Source organism: Etheostoma cragini, chromosome 17, assembly GCF_013103735.1.
Source record: "Etheostoma cragini isolate CJK2018 chromosome 17, CSU_Ecrag_1.0, whole genome shotgun sequence".
Lineage (NCBI taxonomy): Eukaryota > Metazoa > Chordata > Actinopteri > Perciformes > Percidae > Etheostoma > Etheostoma cragini.
The window spans coordinates 1,293,774-1,316,712 of NC_048423.1; the positions used below are offsets into that span (position 1 = coordinate 1,293,774).

At 42.1% G+C, this 22,939-nt stretch overlaps 1 protein-coding gene across 4 annotated transcripts in view; it reads right to left on the reverse strand.

Annotated features, from left to right (window-relative positions):
• atrnl1a (attractin-like 1a) overlaps positions 1 to 22,354 on the reverse strand; it is a 250,037-nt gene extending 227,683 nt beyond the window's left edge. Inside the window, exon 1 of one of the 4 annotated variants that reach the window (XM_034898108.1) lies at positions 21,267 to 22,177. In XM_034898108.1, coding sequence (XP_034753999.1) covers positions 21,267 to 21,514 — 248 coding nt within the window. In that variant the 5' untranslated portion in view covers positions 21,515 to 22,177. Of the gene's footprint in view, positions 1 to 21,266 lie in introns of all 4 variants that reach the window. The other 3 variants (XM_034898107.1, XM_034898109.1, XM_034898111.1) reach the window with 3 other exon arrangements.
• Positions 22,355 to 22,939: the final 585 nt, after the last annotated feature.

Sequence of the window (22,939 nt, forward strand, 5' to 3'; positions counted from 1 at the left end):
CAGACTCTGGTCCATTAGCCTGGTCCTACCAGACTCTGGTCCATTAGCCTGGTTCTACCAGACTCTGGTCCATTAGCCCGGACTACTAAAACTAGAGATTTGTACTTGCCAAAGAGCGTTGTGTGGAATCAATCATGTTATTTTGGGTTATTAAGAAGAACATTGATGTAGGACGGGTCAATTTGAACCAAGGACAAAATGAGGGTTATAGTGCAGGCTAGATGGGAGATGAGGGGTGAGCTCGGACCTTAAACAACTGCAGCTCCCAGAAGCCTTTGCCAGGAGCTGGAGGACTTGTACTCTCATGTCCCACGCAGCTAATGCATCAGCAGATTTAAGATTTAAGGAGCTTTAACGGCAACAGCGAGAAAATCAAATTACCCTGGTATTAACTTTTTAAGGAGTGACAGCAGTGATGTGTCAGTGAACAGTGACAAACACAATCTCTCCCTTTCTGACTGCATTACATCACACAACCAAAGAGTATTAGACTGACCATTACCATAAAAAGAAGAGGAAAATAAAGTCACAAGTTAAACTGACAGGTCAATGTGTCTGAAAAAGAGCCTTATTGTATTGACTGTCCCTCCTCCGCTACAACAAGACAGACATTCAGTAACTGCTGGACGGCACACGAGCGTGGTGACACATTCATGCAAGAGAGAGACAAACACCAAATCACAAACAAAACCACAACCACGCATACAAAGCTGCTCAGTGACGGCGTGGGGGGTCAGCTGAGACTGACATCACTGTCGGGAACAAAAAGACGTGTAACACATGTTTGTGTTCACCCTGACTGTGAGGAACTTCTACTGTGGGATTTTTTTTTATTACTCAACCCTTTTCATCCGAAGATTAACTCTTCACACTACACGTCGGTTCTTAAAACGTTGACTTTAAAGGAGGGAGGTTGTCCAGGGGTGATTTCACTTTGCAAAAATGTACTCCCTGGTGTAAAAACGCGCACACACACACACACACACACATTTGAGAAAGAAAATACTCACATGTTTGAAAGTCCTCCAAGAATAACACCACTCCCTGGCTATGTAGTCTTAGATGACCATACTTAGAAAACACAGCTCAAGCCAGTGACTCATTCAAATGAACCGTATAATTCGCAACACACTTTAATCCCTCTCCGGCAGGTCAACACCCTCCCTACATTTACATCTAGACACACCGGCACCGGTCATTTCATCTGAAGACTTATGTTTTCTTTTTTTTGTGATTTTTTTAATATTCAGAAACAGTTTCAATCAATTACAAACAACAGACCGAGACACTGGAACGTGTCCCAGAGCCAAAAAACACAGAGAGGAAAGCTGTGAGGGAGGGAGACAAAACAAAGCATGCAGAAACAGACAGACACACACACACACATAAAAAGACAGACAGACACAAAACAAGGGACCAATCACACGCACAGGTTGAGGTCAAGGCTGTAGCACGAGGCTACAGCCTTGACCTCAAGGAGTCAGCAGAGTTGCACCAAGTGTCCAGGTTGAATGTTCCATGTATACGACTTCCAAAAAGGAAAGGGTCCATGTGCAGATAGACAAGTCATGAGGTGGTTTCCAACGGGTTGCAATCATTCTCTCTATAAGTCCAGCGAACACAGCACGTTTTTTAACGTTAGAGAGCTGGAAGACTGACAAGTCATTCGGAATCAAAACCCCGACAGAAACAGCTGCATTAAACAAGGCGGACATGTCGGATGCAGTGTTGTTCCAGAAGTGACCAACAGGAGAGGACTCCCACGTCATGTGAAGCTGTGTACCGTGTGCTTTTATTGGGCAGAATAAAGACTTATGTTTTCTGTTATATGTCTTGACACTTTGCTTCTTCTGGCTGCTCTTCTGAAGCCATCCTCTGGAGAACTTTAATACGCCCAATTTAGCTTCAATCTGCTTTCACATTCAAGTCTTCACTGTGAATCTTTTCAATAAAGCAAAAACAGAATGTACGCAGAGCTTGATGAAAGGTTTGGCTCGGTTCAGCTCAGACACAAGCCACTCCTGTTAAAATTGTGAATTAATAAATAGGCGCTCATTTTCATTCTGCGCATGTTTTAAGTTTGCTTAAGGGGCTGTGAAAATTAAAGTGGAAGGAAGTTAACACCCTGCCACTGGGATTTGAACTAAAGTTCATTTTCTTCTTCGGCGTGATTATGTTAACCTCATTTCATACAATTCATACAATGCTGTAACATATAATCACTTATCATACAAAGATTGGGACACATGCAGATCAAATACAAAATATTTGGTAATGTAATTCCTTGTATTTCAAATGATCTGTAGTTTTCAAAAAAATCCCTAGCTAGTTGAATGATAGTCAAACCGAGGGGATGGAGGAATGAAGGAATACCTTCAATCCAGTTGTAAGGCGGCTAGAGTGGGAGCATTTGAAAAAATATCATATAACTCGTTAATATTAAATGTCTTCGCTAGAAAAATAAGAAAAGAGGGCTCCTAACGTACTGCGGAGAGGTGTATACAACATGCTAATTGTTTTGTCATACACATCAATTTCTTTGGTTTACAGGTGTCTATTTTGTTGTTATTTGACTGTGTTGAATATTACGTTATTATTTCATCTTGTCTTAATTTTTTTCTAAGTTAGTAGTGATACGTAAGGGTGCTGATAGCTCAGTTGGTAGAGCGGGTGTCCATATATAGAGGTTTACTCCTCAATGCAGCGGGCCTGGGTTCAACTCCGACCTGTAGCCCTTTATTTTTTATTTTAGTAGCTCAGTTGGGTTGGACACCGGAGGGTCGCTGGTTCAAGTCCCTGTACGGACCAAAGTATGATGGAGGACTGGCAGCTGGAGAGGTGCCCGTTCACCTCCTGGGCACTGCCCACACTCTGACATCTATCCATTTAGTGCATGTATAGGTACTGAGCATGTGTGTGTAGTTCCGTTTGTAATGTGTGTAATAACAAAGGATTAACAAAGTATACATTGTTATTATTATTATTATGACAAGAGGTGGGAGGGGACGTGTTCATGTACTCATGTGCTGTATGTTCTGTATTTTATTGTAAATAAAAATAAAAACTGTTAATCTCTTCTTCTTTTTTTTAATCCTTAGCTCCTATCTCCAGAGGAAACAGATTAACAACCCTCTCCATATTAACCTCTGAGCAGTGACTCTGCCCCGCCACAGCTGCCTTTAATAAGAATCCAACGTACAGTTTTTCACATGCACAGTGCTGATTCTATCTTGCCACTGGCAGTACACCCAGCCTCCTAATCCCACAACATTTATGTTTTGAATGAGGTTCAAACGGTCTTCTGATAACACAGTAAGTAATATTATCTGTGACACCTCTTGAACGCTGCGCAAAACTCTCGCAGTGGGTGAAGAACAGAAGATAGCAGCGGGACTACATAAAGCCAGTGATGGATAACCAGACAACCCAGAGATGACGGCTGCATTGTTCACACCGATGAACACACACACACAGACACAAATACACACACACACACACACACAAACACACACAGATAGATGGATTGATAGAGAGATGGATACATTTATAGATGGATAGATGGATAGTAGGCCTGCATGATATGAGTAAAATATGCAATATCATTGAGTATAACAATAATGATATTACTTGTGTCTTTGTGTGTGTGTGGGGGGGGGGGGTCTGTCTGTGTGTCTTTGTCTCTCTCTCTGTGTGTGTGTGTGTGTGTGTGTGTGTGTGTGTGTGTGTGTGAGAGAGAGAGAGAGAGAGAGACCGAGCATAACGAGGAGATGAATGGCCAACAATTGAATAACCTTGACCTTCTCTGCTGATATGCTTTATTAAAAATCAAGAAAATCCTTTCTACTGGGAATATCAAAGGCAGTGTGTGTGTGTGTGTGTGTGTGTGTGTGTGTGTGTGTGTGTGTGAGTATGTGTGTATGATTGATGTTACTAGGTCTCTATCACCTACGGTATAGTCACGGTCCAATGGCTTTCACACCACCGCATCATTCATCGCCAGCCACCCCAATCTCTCTCTCCCTCTCTCTCTCTCTCTCTCTCTTGCTCTCTCTCTCTCACTCGCTCTCTCGCTCTCTCTCTCTCACTCGCTCTCTCTCTTTCTCACATGCACACATACATCATATGGATCCTGTACCTCAAATAAGGTCAAGCAAAGCTAACAGTAACACGGCATGTTTAAATAGAACCGAGTCAACTGAAAGAGAGAAGCTAAAGTAAGGAGGAATAAAGGAGGAGATCAGAGAAAAATGAGAGAATAAGGGAAGAAAGAAAGGGGGAGGAAAGAAGAAGGGAAAGAAAGAAAAAGAAAAAGGAGACAGAAGATGGGGAATAAAGGAAGAGCAGGAATTAGGAAAAGAGAAGAAAAAGGAAAGGGAGAAAGGAGGAGAAATGAGGAAAAGAAAAGAAGCACAGTGGAAAGTACAGTGGAAAGAAAGGGAGAAGTGAAGAGGAAAGAAAAAGAAGAGGGATGAAGAAAAATGAGGAGAGAGGAGGAGAGAAAATGATAGAATAGAATGAAAAAGTAAAGAGGACATGAAATGAGAGAAGACGACAGAAAAAGAGACGAGAAGAGGAAAGAAACATGACTGACGACAGAAAGGGAGGGAAGAAAAGAGAGAAGAAGAAAGACAAGGACAGGAGAAAAGGAGAGAAGGGAAGATATGACACACACACATCCTCTTCCACCATCACATACACACACACGCACACACACACACACAGCTGGATGCATACATCCACACACACGAGGTGACTTTGCTTCACCCATCTGCCTCTGCGGGATATGAAAGTCATCTTCAGATGTGTCCTGTTTGAGCAAACAGAGCCCCGTGTTTCCGTCCTGATGATTTGACCTAAATATACAGGTCTCCCAAATGACTCTCTGCACTCCTAAAGGTTAATAGACTTCATGACTCGGTCCATTAACCGCTGCCCCGACGTCTATTAACCCCGGGAAACTAAAAATGTAAAACAGAGGGAACGTATTCACGCAGCTACAGACTACACCTGTCCTCAGAGCAGGATTCAGCAGGATTTCATGAATTCATGCCGGCCTTACACCAAATAAATTTTCATGTGATTTTACTGTCACAGTCAAATTTCCAATGTTGGAATAACATCGCGATTTAAGCTCAAGTTGTGGCGCACACCCGTTATCTCCATCTTTTTGGTTTAAAATGATCCTAAAACTCGGTCAGAGCTTTGTTAAAGTGCCCATATTATGCTCATTTTAAGCTTCATAATTGTGTTTAGATGTTAATTTTCAGAGAACACCATGTATTTGTTGTACTGCACATTGCTACGGCTCCTCTTTTCACCCTTTGTGTTGAGCTCTCGGTTATCCCTACGGAGTGAGACATCTCACTTCTGTTCCATCTTTGTTGGGAGTCGAACATGCGCAGTACCTAGGTAAGGACTACTAGCCAGTCAGAAGCAGAGTATGAGGGCCCTGACAGTACCTAGGTAAGGACTACTAGCCAGTCAGAAGCAGAGTATGAGGGCCCTGACAGTACCTAGGTAAGGACTACTAGCCAGTCAGAAGCAGAGTAGGTGGGTGTGCCATGCTAGCAGCTAGGCGAGCATTATAACGTGTGTTACACGGCCTAGCCCGGCCTGGCCTAGCCCAGCCTGGCCCGAGAATAGCTGCGGGAAAGATCGGCCTTAGGTCAAGTTCCGCCTCTGGCTCGGGCAGAGAATCTAAACTCTAACTCCAAGGAGGCCCGACAACCTGAACAAGTCCTGGTTCTCCTGGAGGAAAAGAAGGAGAAACAGGCGGAGCTGTGGAGTGAAGAAGGAAGCCTCTTTAACGTGTTCTCCCATTTGAACCACTATAGTAAAGAGACCAAGCAGGGTTGTGTCCACATTCTGTGGTGTCTTTTCTTTTTTTAGCTGTTTTTTTTTTTTTTCCAGAACAAACCACTGCACACACGAGGGCAGCTGTGGCTTCTGTTTCTGCTCCAACAGTTTTTCCTTTTGTTAATTTTCACCAGGAGCAGGATGGCAAATCATCTCAAAAGAAAGGTCTTGCAAAAAAGGGATGCCATGAGATCTTTCTTTGCAAAATCTTCCATTCTGTAACTGAAAATAATCTATGACACAAGGTCTTCAGATGTGAGAGGGTGTTGACTAAGTCTCTTTAAAGTCTTCTAGTGTATGGTAGACGTTCGCTAATGATTTTAGCTGCAAAAAGTCTACCTTACCAGGTAGTCATCAATAAGGAGCATTGGCACATCTTACTTTGGCCAACACAACATGCATCTGTACATCTTATTGTGCAGTACTACCTCCTGGTGAATTCAAGTCGCTGAATACAAAATTAAACAAGCAAAATCGTAAAAAAATAAAATATATAAACCGTGTTGAAATTTAAATCAGAATGTCAAACGGATAAAACTCAGAGGAATCTTGATCGACTACAAAAAGCAGAATTGAATCTATCTATAAATGCACGTGACAAAATGAAAGGAACAACAAAGTGTACTCTGTAAATCAGTCAAAGAGCAGTCTGTTCCTCTGATAGGAGACAAACACGCTGAGAAAGTTGGGCTCAGTTCTGCTGCCGAAACACATGAATATCCAGCGGCTACTTGAACCTAAGTGGATGAAGTCAGTCAGTCAGTCAACATGAGAACCATTTTTCTCTTGAAAATAGAAGCTATTCTGTCTTCTGAGTCCTGACAGATCCTGACAGTATATGTATCTCCCCCTGACGTCTGTGTGTGTGTGTGTGTGTGTGTGTGTGTGCAGAAATAGAGCCTTTATTACAGTCTGACAACAGGCCGCTGTATTATTACTGTTTGCTCCCAGCCTATCCAGGCCACAGGCTGATTATACACTGTGACCTGTGTCTGTGTGTGTGTGTGTGTGTCTGTGTGTGTGTGTGTATGTGTGTGTGTTTGCCCCTATGGTGAGCCCCATCACATGTGGTCTGCATTAAAACACTATTGTGCATTACGGGTCTTCAAAGCATTGCCATGTGGACTGAAATCTCTATTCCCTGTTGTCAGCCTCTCAGATATTTTATGGGATTGTTTCCACAGACACAAAGACACACACACACACACACACACACACACACTAACACACACACTAACACACACACACACAAAAACAATCCCCCAACTGTTATATTAAATGTACGCTCACTGACAAACATCAAGCATAGAGGCACAGAAGATGTTGTGCTTAGGGATTAATTAGTGAGGCAGCCAGTTGGCTTAGTGTTAAAGATGCAGACCATATAACCGCTGTGTCGCTGGTTCGACTCCGGCAGGTCCAGCACATCGTGGCCCTCATCTTTCCCATATTAGTCAGCTGTAGGCAACAATTCAGGCAAAATGCCAAAAAAAGGTCAAAGATTAATTCACTATTTCTGTGTGGGGGAGTGGAAGTGATTCATTTTTTTAATGTTTCAAACAGCTCCAGTTTCTACAGACGTTGAATTATTGTCGAATTAAGTAGCTTGAGGCAAAAGCACCTTTCAGATTAACTGAAAACAATGTTATGTAATGTTTTTTAGTGCCTAAATTTCGTTGTTGCTGGTAATCATTTTGTGTAGCTCACAGAAGATTGTTTTCTCCCTAGCAATATCAAAATGTTATCAGAGCTACAGGAGTGGGAAGGTAACACTAATTCTTCTATTTCTTCTTGGATTTGTAAAGATGTAGGTGCACACAGCCATCCTTAGGTCTGTAGTTTTTTAACCCATAAACAGATTTGTCAGTAACAGCGCGAGGCTTGGACCCATGTGCAGAGTTGAGAATCAGTCTTACAAAATAAGGTGTCTTCAAGAAGGTAGTCAGGCAGGAACAAATGAAGAATAACCAGAATACAGTGGCTTGCATAAGTTTACACACCCATACTAAAGTTGATTAAAAAGAGGAATAAAAAAACATCTTTTGGAAATTGATCTTAGTGCCTTAATTAAAACAATTAGGAAAATCCAACCTTTTAAGGACACCAATTTTCTTTGTGAATGAATAATGTATCATAAATAAATAAAATGTTCTTCCTTAAAATACAGGGGGCATAAGTATACGACCTCCCATATCAAATTCCCATAGAAGCAGGCAGATTTTTATTTTTAAAGGCCAGATATTATGGATATTATGGATTATGTGCATCCTGATAAAGTTCCCTTGGCCTTTGGAATTAAAATATCCCCCCCCCTCACATCATCACATACCCTTTACCATACACAGAGATTGGCATGGGGAACTTTCCATAAGATCATCTCTCAATGCAAATCAAACCAGCTATTAGTCTAACTAAAATAAGACCATGCCACTCCCTATGTATGGTGAAGGGTAGGGTAGCAGTGAAGGGGGGGGGGGATTTTAATTGCAAAGGCAATGGGAACTTGGTTAGGATGCATAGTATCCTGATTGATGAAATAACTGTCTTTTAAAAATAAAGATCTGCCTGCCTCTTTAGTCACCTTTAGCATGGGTGTGTAAACTTATGCAAGCTACTGTAAATACCAGGAAACAAACTAACAGGTGGAGAGACGCAAGAAGACAATACCACACACCGACACCGAAACCGACACCGACAATGATCCAACAGGGACAAAGAAATAAAGAGACTACTGCTGCGTTCCAAGCAACCCGTAACTTGTGTTTTAACAACCTTCTACCCTGGAACGGCGGTCTAACCCGTAACTTACTATCTATGACCTCGTACCAGATTGTTGTACTCCCAGTTAGTTTTTGACCACACACACACATGGGATCCTCTGTTGACAGACGCCGGTGATTAACGGAGAGAAATAGAAAGAACTGGACATATAAATAGGCAACGTAAAGTTATTCTTCACATTGTAATCAAGACAATATACGTATGATTGTGTACTACTACAGGTTAGGTTTATTTAATGAAGCCCAAAATATGTTGCGGTCTAGAAATCGCTGGTACCAGTTAGCGCTAGCTAACGTCAACGTTAGGTTCCCGCTAGCTAACGCTAGCAAGAAGGGTTTGTCGTGGATTTGCCTGGAGCGCTAGCAAGTTGTGAGCCGTGACTTGAAGTTGTAACTTACGGGATAAAAGTTGTGTCTGGAACGCAGCATTAATACACAGGGTAACGAGGTCAAACAAGGGACAGGTGACACAGGGGCTAGGAACAGGTGAAACACATAGGGACAGGACAGGAGCTAATACACAACGCAGGAAGTAAAACAAGACAAGGGAGGAAACAGAGACAACAAAATAAAACAGGAAACACCAACAGGAAATCACACTTGTGACAAGATTTACTTCAAGTTTCATAAAAAAAAGACAAAATGTGTCATCTGGCTGACAGAGACGAGACACACAGATTTGATCTGAAAATGTGTACACAACAATTTTTGTAGTTGTTGTAGTTGTTATGGGGGTTTTATTCAAAAAGAAAGTGTTGATGTATTGTGGTTTGTGGAAAAAAAGCGAGTGGAAAAAGTCTGCCATGCAGAAGAACTGCCCGAGGTGATTGTGAGCACAGCTGTAACGGACAGTATGCTCTGACCACGCCACCTGGCACAAAGGGATAGGACACGACAGAATGACTGCGCACCCTCAGGCCAACTGTGTGTATTCACATTCTCCTCAGATAATACTTATCTCTCTCTCTCACACACACACACACACACACACACACACACACACACACACACTCTCTGCGAGTCTGACATCCCGTCAGAGGCCAAAAAAAGGAAAAACAAAATCAAAGAGGACTGAGTTACAAGAGAACATGGGCAAAGAACCAGACATGAACACAAATAATCCAGCCCTGCTGTAAACACACCCACCCACCACGTGTAGATACACACACACACACACACACACACCCACACACACACACACAAAGAAAACAACAAAACACAGAAATACACACAGGGAAGCTGTGCCAACACATGCTCTAGTGATGAAATCATTTGCGAGAAAACACAGTTTGGAAGCAAACAAAGAACACATATTTTTCTGGGTAGAATGCAGAAGAAGCGAGTGTGTGTGTGTGTGTGTGAGTGCGTGCACATCTGTTGGGACAGTTGGACAGACATGAAGTGCAAACAGATGAAGAGATAAGAAGAGGAAGAGTGAAAGAATCATAGAGGAAGGTCTGAATCAAAACGATGCTCCCTGCCAGTAAAAATAACACCAGTCTCGGCAGAAATCATCGACAAACACACACACACACACACACACACACACACGGACAAGAATAATACAGTAAAGCTGCCCGGTTCTTTCTATGGTTGCTGCTGCGGAACTGACTCACACACAAGAATGGACAGAAACACACACAAAACCTGCCAATACTATGCTTAATTTCTGGTTCAATCATTTAAAGGTTTTACCAGAAGGTTTACATGGTTTAATTAAAAAACAAACATTTTTTGTATGTACTGCACATTGCTGCAGCCCCTTTTTCACCCTTTCTGTTAAACTCTCTGTTTCAGCTACAGAGTGAGGCATCTCACTTCTGTTCCATCTTTGTTGGGTGTTGCACATGCGCAGTACCTAGGTAAGGACTACTAGCCAGTCAGAAGCAGAGTATGAGCCCCTGACAGTACCTAGGTAAGGACTACTAGCCAGTCAGAAGCAGAGTATGAGGGCATGTCCTGACAGTACCTAGGTAAGGACTACTAGCCAGTCAGAAGCAGAGTATGAGGGCCCTGACAGTACTTAGGTAAGGACTACTAGCCAGTCAGAAGCAGAGTATGAGGGCCCTAACAGTACCTAGGTAAGGACTACTAGCCAGTCAGAAGCAGAGTATGAGGGGGTGCCCTGACAGTACTTAGGTAAGGACTGCTAGCCAGTCAGAAGCAGAGTTTGGGGGCTACTTTTTCATGTTGTAAATCTAGAACGTGCACAAAAAAGATATATTAAACAATAAAGGAAAAGGAAAAGCCCAAAAGCATAATATGAGTACTATAACGCGAACTCATTACTGTCTGTGTTTGCTTGTCACAATAAAAGCCTTTTGTCAGAGAAGCCTTTGTTTGGCTTTTGTTGTAAAGAGGTCTAGGGTGACAGTGGCAGGTGTGCAGCTACAGTAGTTCCCAATTGTTAGCAGGTTTGCAGTGTATTCACATTTGTTCATTTTTTTAAAAGGGAGACAGATGATAATTAGACCAAAACACGAGCAACAATAACAGAAAGAGACCAAAACACTGCAGCAGTACGATGCTCCACTTTACACCGTTAACACCGTTATAAAGAGCAGTAATGCATGTCATTTTCTTAATCTGTCTCAAATAACACACTCTTCTGTTGTGATGATGACGATGATGATGACGATGATGATGATGATGATGTGTAATGTAAATTGCAAAGCTGGCCAAGGCAACACGCCTAACCTGAGGAAACACAGGTCCAAACCAAAATATATCTAAAAACTGAAGAGTGTACCGAGTTTGATGGCCTTAAAGCATGATAATAACAATGAAATGCCCTAGAGACAGACTGGAGGGATGGGTTTCATTCATTTTGTGTTGTATTATATAATGTTTTAGATAAAAAAGTGCTCTGGTCTAAAGTAATACTGACACTAGTCTCTGCCAGACCCTCCTTCAAAGCACGCTGAAGGAGGGTCTGGTTACTCCAAATTGCATTCTGGGATGGGAGGAAAACATGCTCTGGTTTATTGGCATTTCTTTAAACCAATCACAATCATTATGGGCGGTGCTAAACTTTGTGCCAAGCCGCTGCAAAATAGTCGATAGAAACTCGAAGATTGGACAGATAGTCTAGCTAGCTGTCTGGATTTACCCTGCAGAGATCTGAGGACCAGGTAACCATAGTCCTCAGATTGGACAGATAGTCTAGCTAGCTGTCTGGATTTACCCTGCAGAGATCTGAGGACCAGGTAACCATAGTCCTCAGATTGGACAGATAGTCTAGCTAGCTGTCTGGATTTACCCTGCAGAGATCTGAGGACCAGGTAACCATAGTCCTCAGATTGGACAGATAGTCTAGCTAGCTGTCTGGATTTACCCTGCAGAGATCTGAGGACCAGGTAACCAGAGTCCTCAGAAATCACCGAATTTAGAATTCCAACACACAGAAGGCGTAAGGAAACGGAAACACATGCATGTGGCGGAATTTTCTGCAGCACTGGAGCAATCCCTGAAGTTGAACGTCAAAGATATAGACCATACTGACACACACACACACACACACACACACACACACACAGACACACACAGGGACTATGGCTAATGAGCCAACTCTGTCCTTTGTTATACTCTAATGGAAGACACTGTATGTCAACACACGTCTAATGATTCAGTCATGGAGGGACACTTCACCACAACTTCTCCACAAACACTAATCTGGTCCCTGAACTGATAAAGGCGGTAAATGGAGAGTGTGTGTCTGACGGGTCGTTCAGACTGTCGGCACGCGGCCAAATGACCATATTGATCCAAGTGTGGGGTATGGCGGAGAGGTTGTGACATCATCATTAGGAGACAGATTTAATGCGCCGGCTAGTTGTGGGTTTAAAGGAACACAAGGACTCTTTGAGAATTTAGCTTTTTCCCTGTATTCCACAGAGTTGGATAAAATCTATATCTTCCTCATCTCTATTTGTGTTGTAACTTTGTCTGATGCACCCACCGTTAGCCTAGCTAGCTAAAAGTGACATAATAATGTCAACATTTTCCTAATAATCGTAGTAGCAGTGCTTTGCCTGCTGAGAATATAGTTCCCAGTATCCAGTTAGAAGATGGCTGTGTCTCATGTGGCCTGGTTATTTGTTCACCCTGAGACAAATCACAACCTAAATAAGAACATGTTGGCGTTATTTTGACATTTACTGGGAGCTGTAGGCTAGTTGGAGCCAGTAACCTCCAGTACCTGTGCTAAGCTAGGCTAGTGGTGGGTGCGTCAGACAGAGTTACGTTATGCACAGAGATCAGACGGTAGCAATGGACTCATCTAACTCTGAGGGACATGCTGAATAAGCTAAAGTTTCAATAAGTCGGCATGTTCCTGTTACATATTGACTGCCTGGAACAACTGGTGATGTACTGTATTTCGCCACACTTTTATAAACCAAAGGGTTAAATCAAGCGGTTAAATGTGTTTCATACATTTTAGAAAATGTTCTACTTAGACAGTAAAGCTTGATGAGTTGTAGTAACCATTTTTGACTTATATTCCCAGGTTGGATTTTATAACTGCATAGCAAAACAATCATAATGACGGCAAAATGTTCGATAAAACACTATCATATTTATAGCTTTGTGGACTGCTGTCATTAACCTGCTAGCCGCGCTAGCTTCTGCAATTAGGTGCACAACCCCACCCACACTATTTCCTGTCCCTTCTTGCTTTTGTAAAGAAGACCTAAAAAGCTAAGGTAAAAATTTAAAAAATACCAGCATTGGCCAGTTTATTTTAAGGTTTAGGAGATTATTAATTAGGAGATTTGATCTCGTACTACGATATCTACTTTTAGGCTTACATACGCAGGTTTTGAGAGCGAGAAAAACATGCAGAATGAAGGGCTTCAAAGTTCAACTGAATTCAGAATGAACAAAACGTTTTACCTTCTCAGTGAACTACAAATGTCCACTGTGAGACATAATGGAAATGTGCATAGGCCCCGCCGTTGGACACTCTGAGGACATGTCCAGTAAAATCATGCTGCCAACTCAGAAATTCTGGCTAATCTAGAATCCATCCGGACTTTTCTCACATACACAAAATCCACACATACTGCAGTTGGAAGGCACTACGAACTCAACTCGATATCTTACTTGTGTATGAATAGTTTGAGATTCACACAGCTCATCGCTCTGAAAGCGCTACAGCCTCAGAGAAAAACACAGGGGGTTATGATTCATGCAATACAGGCAATCCTGTGTGTGTGTGTGTGTGTGTGTGTGTGTGTGTGTTGCCCTTGTTTTCGCTCTCATCATAGCGGGATTAACACACACTGGACAGATGGCCGTCCGATGCTCCTCCCTCGCAAATGCTCACATGCTCTCTGACAAACCACATATCTACACAACAAACGAAACACACATACATAAAGACACACACACACACACACAATGAACATAAACACACCCTATAACTCAGCAGTGTGGTGGCAACTTCAGTTCACATGCTGTCATCATCTCTGCAGACTGCCTGAGGTTTAATCTCTCATGCATGCACGCACGCACGCACACACACACGCACACACACACGGGTTAAAGCCTGTGTCTGCAGATGATGACTCTGATGTCAGAAAAGCACTCTCTGTCTCCACTCATCCTGTCTCTCACTACAACACTCTGGTGGTTCTTTGTCCTTGAATGACTTCCTTTTCCTAGACTATGTTTCGTTGGCGGCTATTTCAACCTCTCAGTTTTCAAAAATAACATTGTGCAAAGCTGTCAGTTTTCAGAAAAGTGTTCATTTACACATACCTGTGTATATGCTGTCAAATTCACCAAGAGCATGCCAAACCTGTAGGTGGCAGTGTAACGAGAAGCTCACGCCCACGTTAGCCAATCAGAATCCCCAAAACAGAAACGACTCACTTCCTCGGCTTCCTGAACCTCCGTTTGTCTCAGTTTATGTTCAAACGTGCAAACTAAGATTTCCTAAATCTCTACTCTGGTGAAGGGTTTTTAGAAAGACTCATTTTCAGAATTGAATTGTCGGTTTGCATGTAAACAAAGGGAAATGTCTCAGTTTGTCAAAATAACCATGTAGGTGTAAACAGGCTGCTAATCTACAGGCATGGGTTGATATTAACAAATTGAGTGTTTTGAGATATTCTTTCTTTTCTTTTCATAAGGTCCTGGCGGTGTCAATGCCTACATCTTCTCCGAAGTTCAAATGCTTTCTCATCACAGTTTATGTTCCTCAGAAACTACCATCAGTCTCCAGGTTCAACATGTTGGCATGTCAATCAGGAATTAACAAATGTCTCCTTCATTCACATGTGGGGCATTCAAGAAGGTTAAATACGACTAAATAAAACTGCTTAAAAAGAAAAGAAATGATTCACACACAAATGGCACAATAGCATGTTGCCGTGCTAAAACTCCTACAAAATGTAATGAGCCAAACGACTTTACTATAAGTTAAAGGAAATATTAAGAATAAAGTTGGTAAGTGTGACCATCAAAGCAAAGCAAAGTGCAACTACCGCCTTGCAGTTATATGCCTCCGCAAACCAGTCAAGTTGCAGTTTTCATCCACGTCCATACTCATAGAATATATGTAGTAAAGAAGGAATTTGATCAAATGTATTGAGTGTATTTTTTTGGCAAAGCATGGATGCTTCACACATCTTCAACCCGGCAGCTGAGACGATCTAAACAACCAGCCCAGTTTCAAGATCAGTGTTTGGTGACACCTCAGCGCATGTGTAGGATACATGTTTTTCTGAAAGTATAGTGTGTGTGTGTGTGTATATGTGTGTGGGGGGTAGGGGGGGGGGGCGCTTTCATCAATCCCTCAAACAGGCCCAGGGCTGCTCCTTTAACACTTGAGTTGTCTTCTCGTCAAAATTGAAAATTAACACTTTTGTTGAGACTTTTTATCGATGTTTTGAGCTTTTTCTCACCTTATTGTCCCTATTTTCAACACTTTTGATGCTTTTTTTCACTGTTTGTTGTACGTAACACTAACTTATTTACTTTAGTTTAACACTTATTTTTGGACATTATGGTCAATAAACCTAATTTACGGGAAATTATACCTAATGTTTGAGTTACAAAAGCAGAAATTACCCCAAATGAATGAAAGTAGAGATTTGTACTTGCCAAAGAGCGTTGAGGACATGAGCAACCTGAGCAACATGAGGGTTGAAGAAGCCATACCTCTAAGACGGCTACACTACCGCGCTCCCAGCACTCAACCACGGAGGTTTCCCCGGCCTCACGCAGGCTGGGGAGGGAGTTACACAAAAGCCCTGTGCTTACATGAAATTAAGAACATATCGAAAGTTATTGTCATGAACAATTTTGGATCCAGTTCCTATTTGGTGAATTACTTCGCAATACTGAACGTACAGAACAAAAATATGTTTTTTTTTTTTTCTTAAGTTTAAGTTTGTATTACCTTTGTTTTATTTAACTCAAATACATCTAGGTAATCCACTGTGTTTGTTTAATGTTCAGATTCAATGCTGGATTCCCATTTGTTCAATAAAATCCTCTGGAACCTTAAATCCCTGAAGAGTAAAGTTCTTAATTCCCATTACGCTCCAGTAAATGTTTACTAGAAGGTTGCGGGTTCAAATTCCTGAGCCAACAGGGGAAAGGCCTCATGACACCCATAACTGCTGTCACACACAAAGTGATGGAGGTCTGAAGGGGAACCATAGTGGGCTCCAACGTCATGTAATAGGATTTTTGTGGCACCATCACATCTAAACTGCGCTCTCAGTATTAGTGTCCAGATTAAGTCAGACATGTAGTTTAGGGGTTTAATTCAAAACTATAATCCCATTTTGGAAATAAAATTGTAATAATGTTTTTTTTTGCATTATTTGCATGCCAGGAACTCTTCCTAATGACATTTTTGAAATCCCATCTTGTGTTGAGTGTTAGAGTCTGAACTCTAGGTCGCCTCAGTCCATTTATCCGGCTCCAGTGTGATAAATGCAGCTCACTCTGGCCCCGGCTGCCTGTCTGAGAGGCAAAAACCTCCGATGTGGCCTCTACACATTGAGCGATGGCTTAACAACGAGTCAGCAACGAGACAGTTCAGAGACAGATTCTCATTTTATTCTCCTATCTTCTTTCAATTAGCTCATCAACATCTTTTTTTCCCAGAACCCTCTGCTGCATCTCTGTTGTGAGATAATGACTTAAACGGTTTGATCAGTGCACGATCATTTCACCCTGGCCTCCAGTGTTTCTGCTCGCCTGCACTTACCATGCAAGAAACAAAGGGAGATTAATGCAGCTCTGCATACGGGAAAACCTTGGCCAAATAGACTTACTTTGATGTGCAGCATTACACAGTTTGATGTTAAAAGTGCCAGAAGCACCGCCGCATCGGTCCGTGAGTGTTTCCCAGCCTCCGCTCCGCCGTGAGGTTAAATAAGGATAACCAGGTAACCCATTTAGTCTGAGTAAAAGCTTCTACCTGAGAGTTTCACTACAGTCGACAGCGACGGAAAAAGACTCATGAATGTGTGATAATTCACAAAACATTGTAACAACTAAACACGGGATCTACTTTCTAGTGCACATCACTCTCCGATGTGAGTCGAGTGCAGATATGGTCAGATTTAAAGAGTTTACGACAGATGTAACTGTCATGAAATTTGTGAAATCATCAAGGAGTAATTTATCGTCATATAACACGCGCTCGTTCTGAACTTTTGGCGTCCCTTTTGTTTTTTAACGGGACAGTTAAACACACACGCACGACACAAACCCCGCTCTCCGGGGTCTCCCCCCCTACTCACCTCCCTACGCGTAATCTCCCCCTTAGATACTACTCGCTAAACCCCGTCTAGATCCTGCTCTCCCCGGGACGTTCTACACACTTGCCTAAGGGCGCCTTTTTTGTCGCATCAGACGCTGACAGCTTTTGGAGTGTCAACAGGTCGGAAACTACAGAGAGTTATCCAAAGCTCTGCAGCACTACTCAGATTTTCAGCCTCATCCCGGCACATTCACGGTCTGGTTCAGTATAACGGATCTCATATCTGGTTCAGACTGGATTCCGGGTGGTTGTTTGTGTGTGTGTTAGTGTGACTTGTGGCACACTAACAAGCACGACTTTATCCAGTTTGGATAAGACAGCCAGACGCCATCGGAAAACAGGGGTGGGTGAGACTGCGGACCAATAAAACTCTACAGAGTACCAACACGTTTGATGAATTGACAATCAGAACCTACTCCCTATTTCTCCTTTATTGGATCTGTCTGTGTGGATATGAAACACAAAGGAATTTGTGTGTGTGGGTGTGTGTGTGTGTGTGTGTGTGTGTGTGCGTGTGTGTATGTGTGTGACCATCCCAAGTGCAACCCACTGTCCACTGAGGCTGTAGTAGAGTATTTTCAAGACTTATTCTCTGCTCCACTGCTCTCCAGTCTGTCCTCAGTGCCATGCAGCTGATGTAGCCACACTCCTTTAGATAACACATGTATTTGGACGCCAGTGTTTCTACTATATTGCTTGTTGACGGGGAGATTCATCTAGTTCACAATCTACCAAAACAACCTCCAGTTTTTGTTTTTCAGATGGATTACTGGATGATTTATAATAAATCGAGCTTAGTACCAAGGCATGTTTTCATGGAATAAATAGAAAGAACAGATTACATGCTTTCAGTGTTTCCAATTCTTTTTCAATCATTTCCCAATAGATATATGTTTAGCACACCATACGCCAAATATCTACGCATCAACAGAGCCACATACGGTGCAGGAGAGTCAACCTCACTACCAATGGTTTCCAGTGGCCAACCATATGGCAATGCTACAAAAATCCTCCCCCATAGGCCACTACCCTTAAAAACTGACACTATATGCTGTAGATATAGAGAGAGACATATACACTGGAGTGTAAAAATGTGGACAGGACACCTTGAACAGCAAACCAGATCAATTACTATGCCAGATAAGGTATAGCTATGTGGAGGATGCCATCTTAATGTTGCCTTGCATGACAGTTGGGTTCTTGCAGTATCACGAGATTAATGTCAGATATATCAGATTTTTTCAGAGAATAATAATGATTGAGAATAATTTTTTAAATCTTGTTTATTGACTTGAACGCTATTTAGAAATCTTAAAAACGTAGTTTTGCTAGCTCTGATGTGGCGTGACCGCTGCACATACAGATGTGCAGTGGGCTGCACAAAAGGAAGATCATTGCAATCCTGTCCCCCAAAGCCCTATACTATAAGCAACGCTAATGTTTCCCAAAGAAAAAGTAGTATGGCACATTCAGGCCACTACAATGCCACAGAGGGATCATTGTGAGGCAGCTCTATCTGGGAAATAGAAATAAAGTGATGAAAAGTGCTTCCTCATTTTCAAGCCCATCCATGCTGATTGTTTAACAAAAACAACAACACCAAAAATAAAAAATAAATAAATATTTTAACAAAATTAAAAAAGCATCCCCATCACAGGAGAGACTGTCTGTCACGTGCAAAGTAGACACTGAAATTTCAGCAGCTAAATCCTTGAGTTTCCTTTGAATTTCCATCTCTTTTCTGGTGTTAAGGATGCGTGATGTCCATTGTGTTTTTCCACCTTCAAGATGAATTTCTTGTCATCCGTGGTGTTCTAGAGGAGCCATAAACAATGTGGAGGTGTTTTGGTAAATCTCGTTGATTCACTTCCTGCCCGGCTGTGTGAACGCCGCGTGGCTCGCGTGACAATAGAGCTTGCACTTTTATCTTTAGCAGAGCGGAGAGCCGCTTCACGCACGCCTCTGGGACTCGTCGTGACGCGGCTGGAGGATCCTCAAGCATTGACTTGGATGTCTGCGATTGTCACGCGCATCGCAGACGCGCCCAGTGGAATATAGGGGTTACTGTACGTCTCAGGAAACATCAGAGCAAGCTCTTTCAGTCATGCATTTTCTGAATCCTGATATATTTTAAAAAAAAGTAACTGTTGGACAGCAGCACCAGCAGGCTGTTGAGGCCTGTGTGGAGTACTCTGGAGTGACAGTGAGAGTGGTAGTCACTCAGAGCAGCAGACAGTAATGGCATTGTGGGCCTTATAATTACACGTTTTCATATTTAGAAAAGTGTTTTGCACTCATTGAATTGAACCAGTTAAACCTCTCATGCGCTCATGCACAAGGACTCATTTGTAGTGCAGACTGGAAGCTGTTTCTAATAAAAAAAATCTGCCAGTTAAAGTCACTATTCAACATCAAGAGGCTTGATCTTTGTTTTTGTTGTGGCATTAATTACCTCTCATCCATTCTGGTAACAGCAGACAGCTGCTAAGATTATTTGATTACTTTGTTAACTATTAAAATCACCGACAACTATTTTGGTAATCAGTTTGAGTCATTTTTTATGAAAAAATAAATACAAATTCTCTGATTGCAGCTTGTTAAATGTGAATATGTTCTAGTTTCTTCCCTCCTCTGTGACAGCAAACTGAATATCTTTGAGTTGTGGACAAAACAAGACATTTGAGGACAACATCTTGGGACAACACATTTTTCACCGTTTTTTGACATTTGATAGAGCAAACAACCAAACAACCAAACAGAGCAAACAATCAAAGATAAGTCAACGTTAAGAATGATTGGTCCTTGCAGCCCTAGAGCCAGGTAACATCCACCAGGACTTCACTGGACCCTCCTGTTGTCCTCGGGTCAAATTTGACCTCTTTGAAAAATGCCTACATCTAAAATATGGGTTTACTTTTAACCAAATTAACACCGAAATGGATTGGATATCATACAACGCTCTTTGCAAATACAATTTATCACTTTCATTCCTGACTAAACCCATCTGTACGGTCCTCTGATCTTAACTATTAGTCAAATGAATTAATAATTTCTGCTTTTTTAACTCAAATATCAGGTATAAATGAGAGTTATTGACCATGAATTCCAAAACGTGGTGTAAAACTAGTGGTAGAAAGGTGGTGTTAGGGAAAACTAAAAAAGGGACAACCTAAGGGTTAACCTAAGGGTTAACTGAAACCAAGACACAGATAAATCATCTACTTTTTTTCTGCATTGAGTATTTTTAATACTTTAAGTACATTTTCCTGACGATACTTAACATTTTCATTGAAGAACATTTACTTGTAACAGAGTATTTTTACAGTGTGGTATTAGTAATTTTACTGATTGAAGCCATGTGTTGTATATGTCAAAATTGAAAATTAATACTTTTGTTGATGCTTTTATCGATGTTTTTAACTTTTTCTTACGTTTTTGTCCCTTTTTTCAACACGTGTGATGCTTTTTTTCAATGTTTGTCACTTTTGTGATGTTTAACACTACTAACACTAACTTAATAACTTTAGTTTTACAGTTATTTTTGGAATTTATGTTCAATAAAACTTATTTATTGGAAATTATATCTATTGTTTGATTTAGAAAAGCAGAAATTATGAATTATATACTATTTCAAAAACACTTCAATTTCTTTTCAAATGCTATAAAATGAAATAAAACACCAAAATTAGTGAAAGTAGAGATTTGTAGTTGCCAAAAAGCGTTGTGTGGAATCAATCATGTTATGTTGGGTGGTTAAAAAGAACATCAGTCCCAACAAGGATCTGGATCCTTCTTCCACCACTGCTCCTATAGGCACGTGGCAGATGTCACTCCATTTACCAACTTACTTGAATCTCCCCTGGCAGTGCTGGCACTGATCCCCGACCCAGCCGTGGTCACACACGCACGTCCCGTTGATGCACTTCCCTGAAAAACAGTTTTTATCACAAGACTTGGACACCGAGGAAGCTTCGGTGTGAAGCACGAGATGAAGCATGACAAAAACCCCAAGGTATGTTGTCAGGACGTCCCGCCGCGCGCTGCTTTTGGAAGCCTTTTTCCAGGTGCATAGATGTATTCCTCCAGCATCATCCATGGTGGACGCCAAGTGTCTTTCTCTGTTTTTGTTTGTCTGTTTTAAAGAGGCTGCAGCCCGGGACCAGAACACGAGCTGTCACCTTTCACTCTGTGTGGTAATGTGTTGTCATCAGCGGTGGTGTAGCCTGGATATATAAAGTACCCTACCTGGGACGCCAGTGGGTAAAAGGCCCAGGAAAACAACAATTACGCGCTATCCGAACATGCTGAGGGGCAGAAGATATATTTAAAAAAAAACTTTTGCGAAAACATGCAGTTGCGACCTTAAAAAAATGAATGTAAACGCAATTCCAATCGGACCCATCCGTTTCTGAGCCCCACCAACAGGGGAAGCGCTGTTGCGCGCTCGGCGGCGCGTCCCCCACAGGTCCTCCAGACAACTTCCACTGTGTGGGCAAGGTTCCGATGTAAACACCCTGACCGGATGGTTGCTGCCTCCGCCTCAAAGACTGTAATCCCCCTGGAGATGAAATGAAATGAACCAACGGAGCTCCGAGTGATGTGCTCTCCTGCTGGCTGTGCTCCCAGACAAAGACCTCCCCTCTCTGCTCTCGTATCTCAGGATGCGACAGTCGCAGCAGCTCTGCCGGAGCACCGCTTCTCTTTCTCTCTCTGTCTCTCTGTGCTGCCTGCTACCGCTGTCCGGTCCACAGCTGATTTGTGACTGGGGGGGGGGGGGCGACTCCTGCACAAAGCCCCGAGCATGAGCAGTACGGCCACGCGGTTAAAGGGGCAGTGCCATTTAAACGGCAGGAGCGTGCGGAAGGCACGCACTGACACTGTGCAGAGACAAAGCCAGTGTGACATTCGTCTGCGGCACACTGTCTCAGTACGGTTCCCTAGAGTATGGGCAGGTCACACTTGATGCATTTACCAGATGTTCAAGACTCACAATAGAAGAAGAAATAAGATAGATAGATAGATAGATAGATAGATGTTTATTGATCCCAAGGAAAATGGGAAATTCCTGTGTTACAGCAGCAAAATCAGTCACAAAGCACAAAATATAAATATACTAGGAAAAATATACATAAATACAATATACATGAAATAATAATACGAATAAAGTAAAAAGACAAATATGTGTGAATATGTACAGGATGGGGGAACAAAAATGTGCAACTGCTTAAATAATATGCTAAAATGTGCTAAAATGTAAAAATGTATGCTTCGTGTATGTAAATAAACCAAATGTGCAGGTTTCATTAGTGCAGTAGTGTGGTGTCCAAAGACTCATCAACCACCCAGAGACGACATGTTAAAAAGTGTTATTGCTTGTGGTATGAATGATTTTCTGTAGCGGACCGTGCGGCATCGAAGCTGTAGGAGCCTCTTAGAGAAGCTGCTCCTCTGTTGGACCAGTGGGGGGGGGAGAGGGTGGTCTGGGTTATCCATGATAGATAACAGTCCAGTGACCTCCTCT